This window comes from Cyanistes caeruleus, chromosome 7 (assembly GCF_971803275.1).
Source record: "Cyanistes caeruleus chromosome 7, bCyaCae1.hap1.1, whole genome shotgun sequence".
Classification (NCBI taxonomy): domain Eukaryota; kingdom Metazoa; phylum Chordata; class Aves; order Passeriformes; family Paridae; genus Cyanistes; species Cyanistes caeruleus.
The window spans coordinates 21,454,986-21,472,851 of NC_141707.1; the positions used below are offsets into that span (position 1 = coordinate 21,454,986).

The following is a 17,866-nucleotide window of genomic DNA, read 5'->3' on the forward strand; positions in this document are numbered from 1 at the left end:
TTATATGTAACTGTAATCCATTCTCCTTGAGACTTTTTTCCTAGACCTTCATTGTTGTTCTTCCTTACCTCCAACATACCAGAGGTCTTACCAGCTTTTATATTCTTTGTGTTTAAATAAATGCTGTAGAAAATAATCACAATAATTATATATTACACCAACAGTGGCATTGCAGAAATAACAGCCCAGATGCTTTCTTACAGCTGTTGGTGCTACTGCAGTATATCCCATCGACCTGGTGAAAACTCGTATGCAGAATCAGCGCAGCACAGGTTCAGTCGTAGGAGAGTTGATGTATAAAAACAGCTTTGACTGCTTTAAAAAGGTTTTGCGTTTTGAAGGCTTTTTTGGTCTTTACAGAGGTAAGTGAATTTAAATATATATATAAAGCCAGTAATTTTCTGTGCCCCTTTTTTTAAATTTTAATACCTCAACAGCTAGTTTCCTGTGGGAAAATCAGAATACTTGATATCTTGTCTAACTTTATTTTCATTTCTGAGCTCAGTATTTATCTTCCTTTATGCACCCTTCATCATAAACAATTGTTGGGAAAAACTGGGCTTTTTTGTTGTTATTAGGGATTTGCTCCTTGCTGCTTAAGTAGTTGAAAGACTTAGTTTTTGGGGCATTAGCATTGAGGATATAATTGTAATCTCACAAACTGAGGATTGCAACTTTCGGCTGGGGTCAGACATGTGGAGCAGATTACCATCTGAGGAATAAAGATTGGTTTTACAGCACGTATTTTTTTTTAACAGACAAAAGACGGTAAATTGGAAATGTATCTGTAAACTGTTCGCAAAATCTTATGCCTGATACTTTTTCAGGTAGTGGGACTTTTTTTATAATATTATCTGGTGAACAGAAGTTGCATTCTGCTGTTGAATTATTTTGCTCTGTTTTACTTTAAAATATCACCAATGAAACTCAGAAAACTGTAGTTTTGAAAAAGAATAAAACTCTAAGATACAGGTTAAGAATTCAGCTTTTTATCAGTTAGGCTGAGTTCTAATCACATTGGTAAGGTGACTTAAAGATAGGGTACATACTTGCCAGCCCTCTAAATAGATACTTAGTTGGATTCTCTATTTTTGATTGTAATTTTCCATAACTTTATGAAGTTCACAATTTTCATTAGGATCAGCAAGGTATTTATTAATTAGCACACCTGTTTCTTTAGCTGCAGCAAACTCACATGATGGCTACAGAATTTTGTTCTGCTTTGTGATGTGTAGGCAGTGAAGACACTGGACAGTATCTAAGAAGTTTTTGCATGTGAAAGTCTGTGTGTTTTGGCTAAAGAGTGCTTTGTAGTCTTTCAGAATTTTGCTATGCAAGTAAGTAAGGGAAGGAATATGTTGGTGCAAAGTTAATGAAATAGCTGTAGTCTGTGTAAATTATGACTTACTGGTAAGTTGTTTTCTTTTTTTGATGCTATATCATTCATAAAAGCAAACACTTGAGTTACATCTATGAGACTGATTCTTCAGTCAGTCTCAGTTTTCTTTCTCTTGCCCCTACCCTATTTTTGCACAGCAGTATATAAAATAACTTGTTATTTTGTTTTTGTTTTCTAACCTTACTCATACACTTTGAAATAAAGGATGATTCCACTGACAAGTTAAAATCAGTGTTTTACACTTGAAAAAGATGTTCTTGTTTGAAAGAATGTCAGTTTGCTTAAATTTTTAATAGCCTGTTTCATAATTATCTTTAAGATTATTAAGGATAAGAAATTCATGTAGTTGTTTTGAATCTGTTACAGTTAATGGTCAGCATGTTGCTGAGATTTGTACTCAGAGATTTAGATGGTCTGTTGGAAGTGTGTTAAATTAAACAGCAGAAACACTTAAGGATTTGACTGTGGATCTGTTACTGGGTTCTTATGTTTCTGAGCTGGATTATCCTAATTGTATTGTAATATAACAATACATCTATCCCATAATATAATGGTACAATGTAGTTGTTTCCTGCAGTTTAAAAAATAGAACTGAACACAAACTAGGAATGTTATTGAAAAATAAAAACTTAAATTTTTTGGTCAAGAAAATAAAGACACTTTTCAGTCTTGGCATACAAGTTTGGAACTAATAGTTTCTTCTCAGGTCCCTCACTAGACCATGCAATGTCCCAGCTTCTCTGGCTCACCAAATGTGTGTGCCCAATGAGTTCAGCTACATTAAAAGAGGGAGTGGAGGCATTGTCTTGCAGTGTTTGTCTGGGGGTTTTGGTTTTTTTAAGTATAGGCATTGCAGAATTGGATTGTCTTTTCATGGTAGATTAGAAATTCAGGCTGGGAGGGCACAGTTTCTTTTTGTTACTGTCAACCTTTCTTTGTGTTTAATAACTACCTTTCCTCAGCATAGTAAGTCTGTAAATCACACAGAAAGTACTATGTTGGAAGAAAACACCACACTGAATATATTAGCTGCTGCATTTTCTATTAAGGCACCTTTGTTCTGAGCTTCCTTTTAAGGAACTAGTATAAAAAGTCTACAGAATGAGTACTTCTGGGAATTTTGAATATTTAACATTTTTGCTATGATTCTGTGTACTTAACGAAGTGGAAAGTGGCATCGATACAGTTTTTTTTGCTGTGGGGTTTTTCTGTTAGTTAACTGGCAAACACTTTTGACAAAATGATGTTCCATAACCATGGAATAACATTAGGAAGTGACCATATCTAGTAAAAACAACTTTCTTTTAAGTTTCATGATCTATACCTATGTCAAAATGACCGTAGAGAAAATGGATTTAAAAATAACAGATGCTGTTATAATGTGTTATGTTAGGAAGTTAAGACTGCCATCTGCTGATTTTTTTCTTAAACCTATTAGTTCCTAGAAAAGTGTATGTGCATTTTTCAAGTGACAGTTCATTTTGATAGCTATTTTCCAGGAGCAAGGGCCTTGCCAAAATCAGTTTCTGTCCACTAATACCTTCTTTTAGTAAGATAAAAAATGCTTATTAGTAATAGGGTTTAAAGAAGTTCATGCTACCATGTTGAACTGAACAAGAGAAAATCCTTTATACCGTTAGTTGAATTGAGTCTTTAGAAAATTCAGGTTAGTGAGTCAAGTAGAAGTGAGTTGATAATTTATCACAGTCGTGTATATGTCACAATTACTATCTCATTTTAAAAAGTGATTGCAAGCTTTATGGGAAAATGATGCTAAGGGGCTAAAAATGTCAAACAAACTCTTACGTAGTAGACATATCCAAGGTATATGTTTGGTCCTTAAACTTTTTTCCTTCTGTACAACAGGATCAGGCTTGACTTGAGAAAGGTAGATCTGGTCACACATTTCATTGTAATTTTCAACAGAAATTGTAATATAAAATTATGCTGGTATGAATATGCAGGTGCTCTAGCAGCATCCCATACTTAAATGCCATCCACCTCAAAGGATATTCCCTGTGCAGAAAGGCATTTCTGTACAGCACTGATAAAATACTATTTTCTCTATTAGGAAGGTAATGTTGCCTTATGATGTCTTTGTTTCTATAGGCTTGTTACCACAGCTGATAGGTGTTGCTCCAGAAAAGGCTATTAAGCTAACTGTACGTATCTTTTTTTTTTTTTTTCCTCCCTGGCATCCTTTTGTTTAACATGCACAGGATTAATTTCTTAAAATGTGTGAAAGATGACCACTTACAAGCATTGTAATATATATGGCTACAAATACACTTGATATATATTAATAAGGAAGAAAAATAACTTAAAATAGTGTGTAATATATTGTATCTTTATTAGGTTAATGACTTTGTCAGAGACAAATTTACTAAGAGAGATGGTTCCATTCCATTCCCTGCAGAGGTCCTTGCTGGAGGCTGTGTAAGTATCTGTCCTATATTCCTAGGAAAAATTGATTCTCAGTCATGTCCAGAATAGTTGGAATGACAGTTAATGGGTGTGCTTTGTCAATTTGAACAGGAGTGTTCTTTTTCTCCCAGTCACAAGAACTAAAAAAGTACTTTTTCTGTTTGGAAAGCTTAGCATACTTCTGAGTTAAGTACTTTTGGAATGACGTGCTTAAACAACTTGTTTTGGCTCAGTTTGTAACTTTCAGTTTCAGCAGTGTTTTTTTTTCAAAAAGTCCAAAGAAGAGGGTGCCCTCTTCTCCCTTTCCATATGTTCTACTGGCTTGCCATTCATCATTAGTTTGGGAAGATACAGGTACTCCTTGAGAATGGATTACAGGCATGATTAAGTTTCCTTCTGCGGAGGGATGGAGATGTCTAGAATGATTTGAGAAAATCTAATTCTTGCTGAAGATTTTAAGAAGGAAAAGAAATACAGAGCTCTTCAACTTCATGCATGTGAAATTTTTACTGTTGTGAAAATATGGATAAAATGAACAATATAGCCTTACCTTTCAGGTAACATGTATGAGTGAATTGTCTGTTTAAATGACTTTGTATAAAATGCAGCTATGCTACTCCAGGCACTAATTACATCCCTCATCCAAATACAGTTAAAAAACAAACCATGTTTTTGTTGAAATTGAGGGCTGTAATTCAGTGCATGTTTTAGCAGTCTATAAGTGGTTTGAATTGATATTGATGATAGATTTCTTTTGGTTTTGCACATTGGCTAATTTCATTTGTGGGATTCCCCGACAGTTGTTAACCCTATAATATGTTTAAGGCTTGAGTTGTGTTTCTTTTGTAGCAGTGAACACTAATGACTTCCAGTTGAGTAGGCTGACAGGCTGGTATAAAACCTCCTTGGCTTACAACAAAACCTGGGGCAGAAAGGTTGTTGACCTCTGCAAACTTTTAATTCAAAGAAACAGCCCTGAAGGGAGACTGCTTATAGTTCTGCCTGATCGAATTTGGCAGCCTGGTACATGCTTGAGTCTTCACCTGTCAGTGTATAAAGTTTATTTTTTGAGAAATGTGAGAAAGGAGCTCTAATGTATAGCTAGCAAAAGACTAACCTTTTTCTAGAAAGCTCTGTAACACAGAAAGCAAATACAGGTCATCTATAATGGCAGAGAATATAATTCATTTGTGTTTGTGTTGTGCTTAAATTCATAATTCAAATCAAACTTTCAGTATGAATTTTATTATTTTACATTATTTTGTAATGAAGTATCTAATACTAAATTCAATCTACATCAGAGCCTTTTTCACTTGCTAGGTACTGCTTTTTCAAAGTAAATTCATTGTCTTACTGTTGTGAACATGCAAAATCTGGGGAGAAATTGAGTTTCAGATAAGCTTTCAGTTTTTTTAAAGATGAGCAGATTTGTTGTCTGTCCAAACACAACACCTTCTAGCTGACTGTCTGAGCTGATATTTTCATCTCCTTCTTCAAGATAATATTAATCTCACTCAATCTGGAAGAATTTTAAACAAAATTATAAAAGTGCTGGTGACAGTTCAGCAACCTGAGGGATGTTTCTTTGTAGCTTCCTCTGGATCATCTGATATCTTACCAGTTGAAGATTTTTTCTGACTCTACTGCTGTTTAGTTCAATTTTAGCAATTCCACTTCTTCCTAAATAGCAGAATCTTTGTTAGCAAGCCTATAAAGTTAAGAGTCTGAAAGTGTCAGTTGGCTAAAGCAGAGGCAATTAGATGTTAGTCTTCCTTTTTTTGGTCCTCAGACCTTTTTGTTCTCATTTTGACAGCTCTTTACTGTGTTGACTTGCTTGGAAATAGTGTTGGTCTTCACACTTCTGTTGTTATTGTGTTCTGGTTTTCTACAAAATATTATGGGGCACAACCAACAATTATATCCAAGGAAGGGCCACAAGTAAGCTTAGTCCATTTCCTTGCAGGAGCACAAAAGGCTTTGTGTTTGGGTGATGTTACCTTTCCTTTTTCCTTTATTCTCTTCCTTCTCTATCTGTTAGTACAAAATGATGGGTTAATGTGGGATGTTTGGGTTTTATATTTGCCAAAATTATTTTCAGCATTTGGATTTGGGTAACTCAGGTTTCTGTGGCTTTTTGTTACTGTTCAACACTTAAATATTTTGCTAATAGTATACTATAAATCTAGACTAAAATAAAAATATACTTTTTTACCTTGTTGTAATAACAGAAGAAATAGCATTATGCCCACATGTAGTTCTCAGAGATGGACTTACTACTGTTTCTGACCCCCACTTACCTGTGTTTAGTGTTGACCTATCTCCTCATTAACAGGAATAATGCAGTTTTTGGTTATTTCTGGTATGGAACTGCTGGTGGATGAACTAGATGAGCAGGGCATATTTTCAGAAATTACAGCAGAAAACTTTCATACTTTTAAAAGCCTTCCCTCTTGCAAGATATACAAAAGCACATTATGCATGCCACAGTCCTCAAACAGCAATCAAAAGAATTATTCTGAGGAAGTGGAGGCAACTTGGGAAAGGTTCCAGCAGACATGGCAAATTCTCTCTGGATTGTGGTGCTGTATCAAAGCTTATATATGGTGTTACAGTCTTCTAAGACCCACACATAAGATCAGGTAAAACCTCTGACATTAAGACAGTTGTGGTTCAGGAGACACTGTGTGGGCTGGTCAGTATCCTCAGCTCTGGAGTATCTGGAAGCAGTGCTGTATTGTCCAGCAAAGGGGCCACTCACAAGCATGTCCCTCCTCCAGAAGTGCTAACACTGAGAGACTAAATCGCTTTGGCCAAAATCCTACTTCTCAGGCTCCAATCATTCTCAGCTTCTGTAAGCTTATGGAGTAAAGTCGTGTTCCCAGTAAGAAGAAACATCTTAATTCTCACAGCAGTTAACAAAGGCTTCCGCCCAGGCAGAGCCTGTTTATATGGTCAGCTGCCTGTCTGTTGTCTTTCCTTCCTTACTGCAGGGCAGGGACCTCCCGCAGGCAGCCCGTGCCCTGTGCTCCTTTAAACCTACCTGCTGGCTGCTGGGCAATGTAAATGTCACTGGGAAGTGCAGGGTCTGCTCTGTCAGAGCCCAAATATTCCCAGCTGCTCTCAAGCTGTAGCTGTATTTGAAAACTGCAGAGCAGCTCAGTTACAGCAGTCAGGTCATACCTGTCAGTGAAAGGGCTCTTGTCCCTGACAGATGAAACTGATATCCCATCTTCCTACCTGCCTGAAGTATGCTGGCTTGTTAATCATTAACAGTACTATCCATATTTACACATGTTCAGGACAAACAATTATTCTCCCTACTGTTACTGTAATTAATTGAATTACATTTCATTGTAATTCAGTGATTAACCTGCATTCCTGCCTTTGAAGTTTTCAGCTACCATTAGCTTTGAGTTGCAGGGAGACTGAGTGAGGCTTTGGCAATGCTTTCCTCTATCCCGACAGAGGCCTGGGAAGCAGAGAGCGCATGCCTGATATGGACAGTGCTTCCCAGAGGAGCTTACACGCATGACACATGTGAGTACATCGTGAGGGGCAAGGTGCTCTAGGGATCTGCTCATCCTCAGTTGGGAAGCAATGTTGAAGTAGACATCTGATGCTTTGTAAATGATTCATGGTTACTGTTACAGTAGACAGATACTGTGATTTTAGTCTGTTAATTCCCATGAGTTACACAGGAAGAAATGGATTCTTGCCATCCTGTGTGTGGTGCTTAGTATTTTGAATGGATGAATTGTGTTTCATCAGAAAGATGTTTTTGCTTTATGCTGTAGGAAGAAAGATGATGTAGGGTGCCAGGCAGAAAGGGTCTTGAGAACCTTTGGAGATGTAGGCAATGCATCTGTTGATAATTAGAGTCTGGGCTGTGTGTATGTATGTTTGTGTTTGCATATACCTACACAGAGAGGTTCAAATTTACCACTGATTTTGAAGTCTTCATTAAATCTAAGATTCAGTCATAGTATTTTTGTTATACCAGTAAGAAATAATTTTCATACATATTTATGCATGTATACATACATGCACACAAAGTGAATATAGGTTTATCAGGCAAATAGGAATGTGTTGAATATTTAGTTTGGAAAAAATAATGTAAAATGCTAATGGTTTTGTTTATCAAGCACAAAAATATAGAATTATAGCTGTCAGACTGCTTTTCCTTCAAAACCCTGAAGATGTGTTACTTCTTTTATTATACTTTAAAAAAAATAGTTAGAAGCAGAATTAAACTTTACTGCTTTACCTTGATTTCTATTGTGGACCTTTAAAATACAAACAAAAGAGACAATAAGCCCACTCTAGGTTCATGAACAATGTCAGCTTTGCCTAGAGAAAGAAATGCAAGTTCTTTTGATGTTTTTTAGCAAGACTCTTTTAAGTAACATCTTATTTTAGTTGCTTCTGTGGGACATAGTTGTGGTCCAGGATGTGGTGGTTTCTAAAAGGAAGGAAGGAAGGGCTTGAAGCAGGCCTCTCCCCTTTAGACCATATGCCTCTCGGGTGGAATTGGAAAGGGCACAAGGTCTCATGTTGCAGGGTCACTTGTGTATTTCCTTCAGCCTTTGGCATGTCATGGGGCATTTGCTGTGGGATCTCAAACTACATCTTTTCTCTCATAACCTTTGCTGTCAGATTTAGTTCCTTTATTTGCTCCTTGTAGAGTTATTTTACATGACATTAAGGTTAAGTAGAAGCTTTTATTACTGGTATTTTTGATGTGTATGAATAACCTCCATTCAGAAACAAATTTGTCAACCTTTTTTAAAGTGTCTGTTGCAATTTATGTGTGAAGCGAGGATTTGTGAGAGAGAAATCTAGATTTACTGCACCATCTCCAAAAGCAATTCAGGGACTCCAGTGTATACCTCTGTGTGCACATACGCGTGCACGTGTATTTAACATACATAGCTGACAGCTGAAGTAAGAGACTTTGAAAAAGAATGATGCTGATTGCTAATGATTTGCACAGGAGCATGGAGATTTGTACTGCAAACCTACATGCTTCCAGTTCATTTTTATTTGGAGATGCTTTTTGTCATTTTCCTCTGCATTCTTTTCTGCAGAGTGCTCTTTTGCTACCCAAGGCAGTGCTCTCTTCTGCGTCACACATTCTTTGTCAGCTAGATAGCCACTTTTTACTTAAACAGCAAATACAGACAAACTAAAAATCCACTCTTGTATTCATTCTTTAAAAAATACACAGTGAAAAAGGGAGTTTCCTTGTGTAATATATTCTGTATTAAAGTCAATGTTTATCCTGCCTGTACTGGTGACCCAGCACATTTGTGCTACTCCACTGAATGCAGCGCTCCTCTTTGTATGAATGAAATCACTGCTGGGCAGAAAAGTTTGCCAAGCTCCAAGTTAAACAGCGTAAGTCAAGACCTGGATAGAAGGACACAGTGCTGTTAGGGAGCATTTAGCTGGGTATCTAGATAGTTACACTCTTTTTGAGAAAGCTGCCTGTTGAGAAGTCTGTCAGCACTGTAAATACTCAGTGTTCATAGTGTTGATGTAATTAAAGAGCTTTTCAATGGGTTTTCTACTGATAATATAAGCATAGGGTTTTTCTTGTATTTTATTTTGCTTAATAACCTGACTACTAAATCATCTTCTAATACTGTTGGAATACATAATTCTGTATTAACTATACAGAGTTTGTAACACTGTATTTCTAATTAGTGTTGATACTAAGTTATTAAAATGTGTTGTGTTCAGAGTCTTTTGCTTTCTGTATCAGAAGAGGGATATGGCTGATTTTAACAGAAAGGTAGGCAACTGTGCACCTAGGAGAGGAAAATGTTAATTGCAGGAAGATTGAATTCAGGGTAGAAAATAGAAATGTTTACAAATTGCCCTATTTGTATTTCTATGGTAGGTGTTAGGCAAATAGGAAAAGTTATTTTGGCTGCTCTGCAGGGTGTGCTAATTTTTTAACATTAAAAATATCAAATGGAATTTCACATATGCATGTAAACAAATAATACATATTTAATAGGCAGGTAGCTGGTAATTGTCTAGAAGGAGTGACTTTCTAGTTAAGTGTTGCAATTTAAAGTTACCTGCATTGTTTTGTATGGTCCATTGTATTATGTAGCCAGAACATGCTGCTTAACATTTTATCTACCAAAATTATTTTTTTAAAATTATACAGGGAAATGCTAAACATTTGAAATTGGTTTTATGCTTAATGCAATACAAACAAAAAAAAAAAGGTTAACAGAATTTGCCAGATGCAAATTGCATAAATTTTATTTAGATTGAATAACTTTGATTGAGAACTTTGCCTAGCAAGACAGCCATTTCATCTTGCCTGCATAGGTGTGTATGAGCTGGAAAAGGTGAGAAGTAAAGAGAGTCTAAAGAATGTCTTTGGACATTGAGTGGTGTCAGCTGAGTAAACACAGTGCAGTAAGTCCAAGGAACAGAGAAGATGGGAATCACTTGGCTGGTCTGAGAGTTTTTGTGATCTTCCTGATGGTTGCAACAAACACCCACAAAAACATAGGCTTTGATTTGCTTTTGGAGAAGTGAAGAAGTGAGGGAATAAAATGAAGATTAACTGTATAGACTGATGATTTGAGTGGGAAGTGTTAAAGATAGTAATTACTACAATGGAGATAATTAATCAAAAGCAGCAGTTGATCTCCTGCTGTTTGGGTCAAGGTGCTTCAGTAAAGCTGTTGCAATGATGATTTTAAATGTCAATATTGAGTGAAGTAATAAACAGGGCTTGCAATAAAAGGCTGTCCGTGCTCAGTAAAGGCTCAGAGAAGTACGGGATGGTTGGTCAGTGAAGGTGTTGATGCTTTTTGCCCCCAGCCCATAGACACTGCTGAAGTGCTGGGTCATTCTCAGTAAGAGCTGACAAGGGTTGCAATGCTCTTTTGTCTCTAGGCTGGAATAATTCAGATTGCCAGCTTCTAAAGAGTGCATCAGGGTTAGCTAATCTCAAATTTATTCTGCTTGCTGCTGGAGAAAGGAAGGTTGTGCTATATGCATAAAGGATTACTGTTCATTAGTTAGACAGATCAGTTAGCAGAGGCCACCATGCAGGCTGTCCAGGAGGTGCTGTATCAGACTATTGGTTTTACTTCACCATACCCCTGTATGCACACCCCCCTCCTAACCCCCCAACATGACAAAAGGAGCTTATTGCTTGGGCAATTTAGAAGTGGTAAAAAGTTTTGACTGCAGATGTTCTGCATCTGTTTACTTCACTAAAATTTGATGGGTTGGAGGAATCAATCAGAATTAAGAGGCGCTTTTATATTGTGCAAGAAATGCTTTTTAAAGTTGGCTGTATTCAAGTGGTTATATGCCACAATTTTTAAGGAAGTGGGTTTAATTTTTAAATGAAAAAAGGTGGGTTAGGAAGAGGGGAGATAACAAGCTTAGTAAAATGTAGCTGGATTGTGATGAACCACAAACTTCTTCAGAAGTGAATGGTAGTACCTACAGCAAACCAGGGAGAAATCTAAACATGTCATTTTATACAGGTTTAAAAACTGAAACCAAACTGTCAGGTTGAATCTCTCTCAAACCTGGGACACAGTTATTTGAAAGCTTTTGGCTAAAGTGCAGAATCAGAAGCAGCTTTACAACACTACTGCTAGGAAGTTTGCAAGACAGTCCTTCAACACTGCCAACAAAGTATTTCCTGCAAGTAAAATTTGTCATGCCCAGCTCAAAGATATGACTCCTGTTTCTATCTAGTATCATATTTTGAAATGTTAAATCTTCCTATCTAAATTTTATATTTTGTTTCCACTTAGGACTATTACAGGCTGCTAAACAAAACTCCAAACATCTTTTCTAATAATTTAAAATTACACTGTTAAATGCAAATTTACCTTTTAAACAGCATCACTTCTAAATGCAAATAGCATGTCTACACATTGGTGATGGATTATTATTGAATAAACATAAGGTCTTCTTTATGTGTGTTTGATGCTCTAGTAGCACCAAGTATAATGATTATTTTAGTTTAGTATTTCCTGTAATATCTGATAGACTTTTAAACACAGCTATGACTTCTAGAAAGTGATCTCGAGGAGAAAAGCAGAGACAAACTGAATTAATTCACCTCAGGGGGCTATAAAATTATAAATGTAAAAATCTATTTTTACATACTCATGATTTCTGATCCGGGGCTTTTGACTTCCAGACAGGTGCTTTGTTAAATCACTCTAATATATTTTTACATGAGAGTATCAGCCAATGCAGTGAGAAGTGAAGGCACTCATCACTTTGCAAAAGTCAATATGTCACCACGTGTTTTAGTAACGCAATTTACTTTCTTTTTCCTTGGGTTTGCAGGCAGGAGGTTCCCAGGTCATCTTCACTAATCCTCTGGAGATTGTAAAGATTCGGTTGCAGGTAGCAGGAGAAATTACTACAGGACCCAGAGTCAGTGCCCTTTCTGTTATAAAAGATTTAGGCTTTCTTGGTCTTTATAAGGTACGTACTTCTGCACTGAGTGCCTTCATCATTTTATGCTAAACTTCTATATTGTTGAAACAAAAACTGTTAAAGACATCTTTTGAATTTAAAACCAATCTGTTCCTGCAGGGCAGCCCCACAGTGGAAAACTGAAGAAAACTCACTTCTATATTAATGGCAGTGGGATACAAAAAAATACTCCCCCATTCTATCCTTTGGGCTTTTATGCCAAGCTACAGGGAGTCCTGTATTGCAGACCTGCTGGCTTCTGGCACTGCTCATTTCATTTGGTGGGGTTTTGTGAAAAGTTTCTTTAGCTCTCCCTGTGTGTTTTTCTTTTATTTATTTTGAATCTCTGTATATCTATTGTTATATTTGCAGCAGGATATTCTCTTTGTCTTAATAAATTGATGGCAGCAAAACAGTAGTGAAGTTTAGAAGGATTCAGATTTTTAAGAAGTTAAGTGGTGGGATTTGTCAGTAAATTCCACTGAAAAAAAGCCTGTTCTGTATGGTACTTCAGCAGAATGCCAGTCAACAGATTCCTTCCCTGCAGGTATACTTACTGCCATCATTACAGATCAGGTGTAATGGAGCAGAAGCTATTAGTTTCCTTAAACAAGGAAGAGTGTTTCTTCCTGTATCTCCTGCCAGTGCAAGGGGTAATACGTAAATTTAGCTGTTATATTAGCTGTGCACTTACAAAACACTGCTTTATGTGATTTGCCCATAGACCTGCAATAATACTATAAAAATGTGCACATTTGCTTTTAGAGCTGAAGCTTTTGTTTTGAATTTGGTAGAAGAGTTTCATGACTGTTGTGTTTCCTGATTAAACTGCACCCAATTTACAGCATTTTTTCTCTTTTAGCTAATCTTCCAGTGCAGCTTCTTTCTTTTTTGCATCATCTGTCAAACAGATGATGATCAGTGTGAGGCCTTACACCGCTCACTGGTGTTTTAGTTGCCTTTGTGTTTGGTGGAAGAAAGGCTGGCAGGGACTTATCTTGCTGCTCCCCTGGTTGTCAGAAAGACATAAGGGCTGATCTTTGTCACTCCTTTCATTGCCTTTGGACACATAGTGTGTAAAAAGTATTTATCCTAAGTACTGATGTCAGGATTGATGTCATGTATAACTTAGTAAAATTATACATGAACCTCGAATCTTCCTCATTCCAGACACTTAGTTTAGATATGCTTTATTCTTATTTTCAAGTTCCCTGTATCATCTAAGACATTTATTTTCTGTGTTATTTATGTGGTAGATCGAGTGAGTTTGTACTTTCAGGGCTCAGGCTGCTTGCTGGATATCAATTCTAGTCTTATTTACAGAATTTATTTGCATTCTGTCTCTTTGCTCTGTGTCAGGGTGCCAAAGCGTGTTTCCTCAGAGACATTCCCTTTTCTGCAATCTACTTTCCGGTTTATGCTCATAGTAAACTGATGTTTGCTGATGAAAGTGGCCATGTGGGAGGGCTTAATCTCCTTGCAGCTGGAGCCATTGCAGGTAATTTTGCAGAATGTTTCCTAAAAGTATTTTTTTTTTTCTTTTAGTGTGTAATATTTAATATTCATTCAGTAGCCCCATATAAAGGAAGGGTACTGTACCATTGTATCTGATTTAATCTAAATTTGATCACTGTTATCCTTAGTGGGAGGCAATGTAATTTTGATGAGAGCTAATTACATTTGCATAATGTGGATAAACAGCGTAATGCAGCTCAGCAACTTGTAGTCAAATTTGATCTGTCTGTCTCAATGGGGTTTTAGTTGTTACTGAGCTCTCAGAGTTGAAGGCTAATTTGAATCTTTGATGAACATAAAATGAGAGATCATAAGAGCTAAGAAGAAAATGACTTACCCAGGTTTGGATTCTGGAATAATTGAAAAGAAACTTTGTTCAAATGTAATTGCTGAAAAATAGGGCATTAGTTTATAAAGAAGCTGAAGTACCATACTCTGAAATTTTAAGATACTTTACAGCATCTCATACAAGTTTAGTATAAAGACAATATGTGGCTGTGATAAAAAGTTGTTTTCACTAAAGGCAAGGGGTATAAAAATATTAGATGTAGGAACTGTAGTGGTGAATATTTAAACATGCAGATAGAGATGGCCAGATTCTGCACTGTCAGGGATGAGCTCAGCAGATGAAAACCAGGTATCTGCACGGAGCCTTGCAACTGTGAATGATTCAATGTCAGAATCTGCAGTTCAGAAACACCACTGGGCTGAGAAAGACCCTTTGCTACTTGTTACAATTGTAAGGAATCACTATATAGATATATCCATCAATGGTGAGTGTCTGTGAGTAGCAGCTTCCCATACTGGACTTGACACCTAGCTTGGCTGCACCTTGTCTGTGCCAGTTGGTGTGTTCCTCATGCCAGAGGGAAGGGAGACCACCTAGGAAACATCTAACAGATTTGTAGCCCTGTTCATTCTTTAGTATTGGAGAGCTTCCAGAAATGGAAAATTATTTAGCTTATTATACTCATACAATACCCATAATATATTGTTAACTTGTATCTCCTATAAGGCTTTTTAGACTGCAAACTTCAAACTTTGTTGTTCATTAGTGTTTCTGCGTTGCTTATACTAAGGGATGAACCCTATTAAAAATGTATGTCAATGTCATAGGCCTACTTTTATAGCATGTACAGGAACCTGTCTCTGAATTGCAAATTTCACATTCTCAGTTGCTCACTCAATCCCGGTTACAGAGCAGCAGGCAAGAAGACAGTCTTGAAGGGATCTGCCTGTAAGGAAAGTCTGCATATGATTGCTGTCAGTGTATGCTTGCAGGCTTAACTGCAGTGCTTATGTTTTCCTTTAAAACCTCTTGAATTGGTCAGTGACTCTTCACAGTTTATCATCACCTATGCAGTCAGTGACTTGTTAACATTTTAATTCAATATTAACCAACTGTAAAAGTTTAACAGAAGTCAAAATTAACTTCATGGTTTTAAATCAGAAGATGTTTCCTCTTTTTAGGGGGATGAAGTTTTTATAGTATTCAGAAGTATTCAGAAATATCTCAGATAACACAGTTACATACTGTGGAGTACATTTCTGAAAACTTTCTCCTTTCCTTTGACTAGAAAGCCGAGAGTGGTGCCTTGGAAGTGAAGATTTGTTCTTCCATCACTGTTGGCTAATATCACGCTGTTGGTACTAAGCAGACTTGTAAAACACCTTCATTGTCCTCAGTCTTTTTATGGCTTGCCTACTGAAGTAAGCAGCATCTATTCTCCTACAGAACAGTCCAAACAGCTGTTTAGACACATTTCTGTAAAACAGGGGTTTTAAGCAGTAGTTTTTCTCATCAACACCTTTAACAGATGGATGCATAGGATTCAATTGCCAAATCAATCATCTATGTAATCTGCAAAACATGTTGTAGAGTATTAACATACACAGTAAATTTACACAACTAATTTTTAAATATTACATGTATAGCCAATTCTGTCTCGATTCAAACTACTACTACAGCCAGACCACTAGAAGATGCTGAGAATGGATTTTGATAGTTTATTTCCTTTACTACCAGTTTCAGCCTTTAAATTTAGAAGACAAATTATTATCTCATGCATGACAGTTTTATGAGCATTAAGAATAAGAACCTGTATTTTTTTGTAATGTGTAGCCCTTGTAAAAAATATGGAAGTTTGCACTTGTATTTTTCAGTTGTGTTTTATCTTTTACAAGATCCTTTGTGCAAATTAAATGTGGTTTTCTTCTAAAAGGTGTGCCTGCTGCTTCTTTGGTAACCCCTGCTGATGTCATCAAGACAAGACTGCAAGTGGCAGCTCGCGCTGGTCAGACAACATACAGTGGAGTTATTGACTGCTTCAGAAAGATTCTAAAGGAAGAAGGCCCTTCAGCTTTGTGGAAGGGAGCTGGAGGTGAGAAAAAAAATTAAGGCTGACCCCAAATCTGCAAATTAGCACTTGCTTTGTTAAGGACTGAAATCAGATTACAAGGTCTGCTGGTGGAAAACCTAGCACCTCGTTAAAAATGTTTAGCTTCTCTCCTGAGGAATTATTTTATTTAACACTATGATTTTTAATATTTAACAGCTCGTGTGTTCAGATCTTCACCCCAGTTTGGTGTTACTTTGGTCACTTACGAACTTCTGCAGAGATGGTTATATGTTGATTTTGGAGGCCTGTAAGTCAAGTATTTGCTATTTAGCTTGAACAAAACAACTGCTAAATTTAAAGAAAAATCCCAAACTTTTTCATGCATGGGAGCCATTAAAACTTACAGACTTTGAGCACCTGTACTTAGATTGTAGGATGCAAAAAAATTCCCCCATGCTTATATAATTGAGAGAAACTTGCATGCCACTTCTAAACAGATGAGGAGATGAAGAGCCATTTTGTATTTATTTCAGTACACTAATTTGTATTTCCATGGCAGCAAGACAATTTTGTCCATTTTCCTCAATACACTGGAATCAAAAAGAATTTTAAAAAATTATTAGTAAAAATGTAACTTCAGTTTTGGGTTTTATTTAAAATGAAGTAGTGGTCTGATCTCATTCACTTCACCATAGGAGTCAATTAATTAAGGCCAGCTTTAACAGTCTTCCATATTCAGACAAAGGACTTAAGTATTTAAGCCTGAATAAGTCTATTTAAAGTCCTTTCTTATGAAATCTAGACTAACAAAGTGACCTTTTGCCTTTGTTCAAACAGGAAACCCACTGGATCAGAATCTACCCCAAAAACACGAATTTCAGATCTTCCTCCTGTTAATCCTGCACATATAGGAGGATACAGACTTGCTACAGCTACATTTGCTGGTATAGAAAATAAATTTGGTTTATATCTTCCAAAGTTTCGAGCTCCTGCCACCACCTCAGCTCAAGCACACAGTAGCAGCTGAGTCCTGAAAAGATGTTTCAAATGAACAAAGTGATGAAGTGGAAAGAGTTCACAAGAGTACTGGTGTATTTTTTTCCAGTCAGCTGCATGTGTTCTAGCTGAACTGAGCTTGCAAATCTAATTGCTTCTTTCAAATACTCATACATACCTGCATTTATTTATTTACACACAAGGAACTGATTGAAGCTGTGGTTCTCTGCCTTGTTTTAACCAGTGGCATGAAGCTATAGCCTAGACATTGCCTTGCACAGCTTGCATTTAGTGTTACTGTACATATTGTACATCTTTGTACAGAGACATCAGGGCATCTATACACGTACATTTATATAATGGGTATTGCAGTTCAGAATAGTTTGAAATGTACAGATGTTTTGAAAGTGTTTTGTTAACAATCGTGACAATAAAATGTTTAAAAACGCTTGCGTCCGTTTGCTTCTTTGAATTTACAGGAAGTTGTCCAGTATGATTGTTTTGCCCTCCACAGAGGAAATGTGAAGATCAGATGCAGCCATTTAATGAATGGACAGGACAGGACCTCTGCAGGAATGCCCTTTGCTGCTAGTTACAGCGAAGGAATTGAAATGCAATGTGCTGGCTTGTGTTAGAGAACACAGTAATTAGATGAGCACATGCAATATTTTATTTTGCAGCACTACTTTGTGACAAAGAATTCTCTCAGAATAGATGGCAA

General features: G+C 36.7%; 1 protein-coding gene across 2 annotated transcripts in view; it reads left to right on the plus strand.

The window, feature by feature from the left end:
• SLC25A12 (solute carrier family 25 member 12) overlaps positions 1-17,593 on the plus strand; it is a 46,256-nt gene extending 28,663 nt beyond the window's left edge. For both annotated transcript variants that reach the window (XM_086896873.1, XM_086896872.1), the window contains 8 exons: positions 204-362; positions 3,509-3,561; positions 3,755-3,835; positions 12,164-12,304; positions 13,655-13,793; positions 16,033-16,191; positions 16,366-16,456; positions 16,987-17,593. In XM_086896873.1, the coding sequence (XP_086752999.1) occupies positions 204-362; positions 3,509-3,561; positions 3,755-3,835; positions 12,164-12,304; positions 13,655-13,793; positions 16,033-16,191; positions 16,366-16,456; positions 16,987-17,176 (1,013 nt within the window). In that variant the 3' untranslated portion in view covers positions 17,177-17,593. The remainder of the gene's footprint in view (positions 1-203; positions 363-3,508; positions 3,562-3,754; positions 3,836-12,163; positions 12,305-13,654; positions 13,794-16,032; positions 16,192-16,365; positions 16,457-16,986) is intronic.
• The last annotated feature ends 273 nt before the right edge of the window (positions 17,594-17,866 follow it).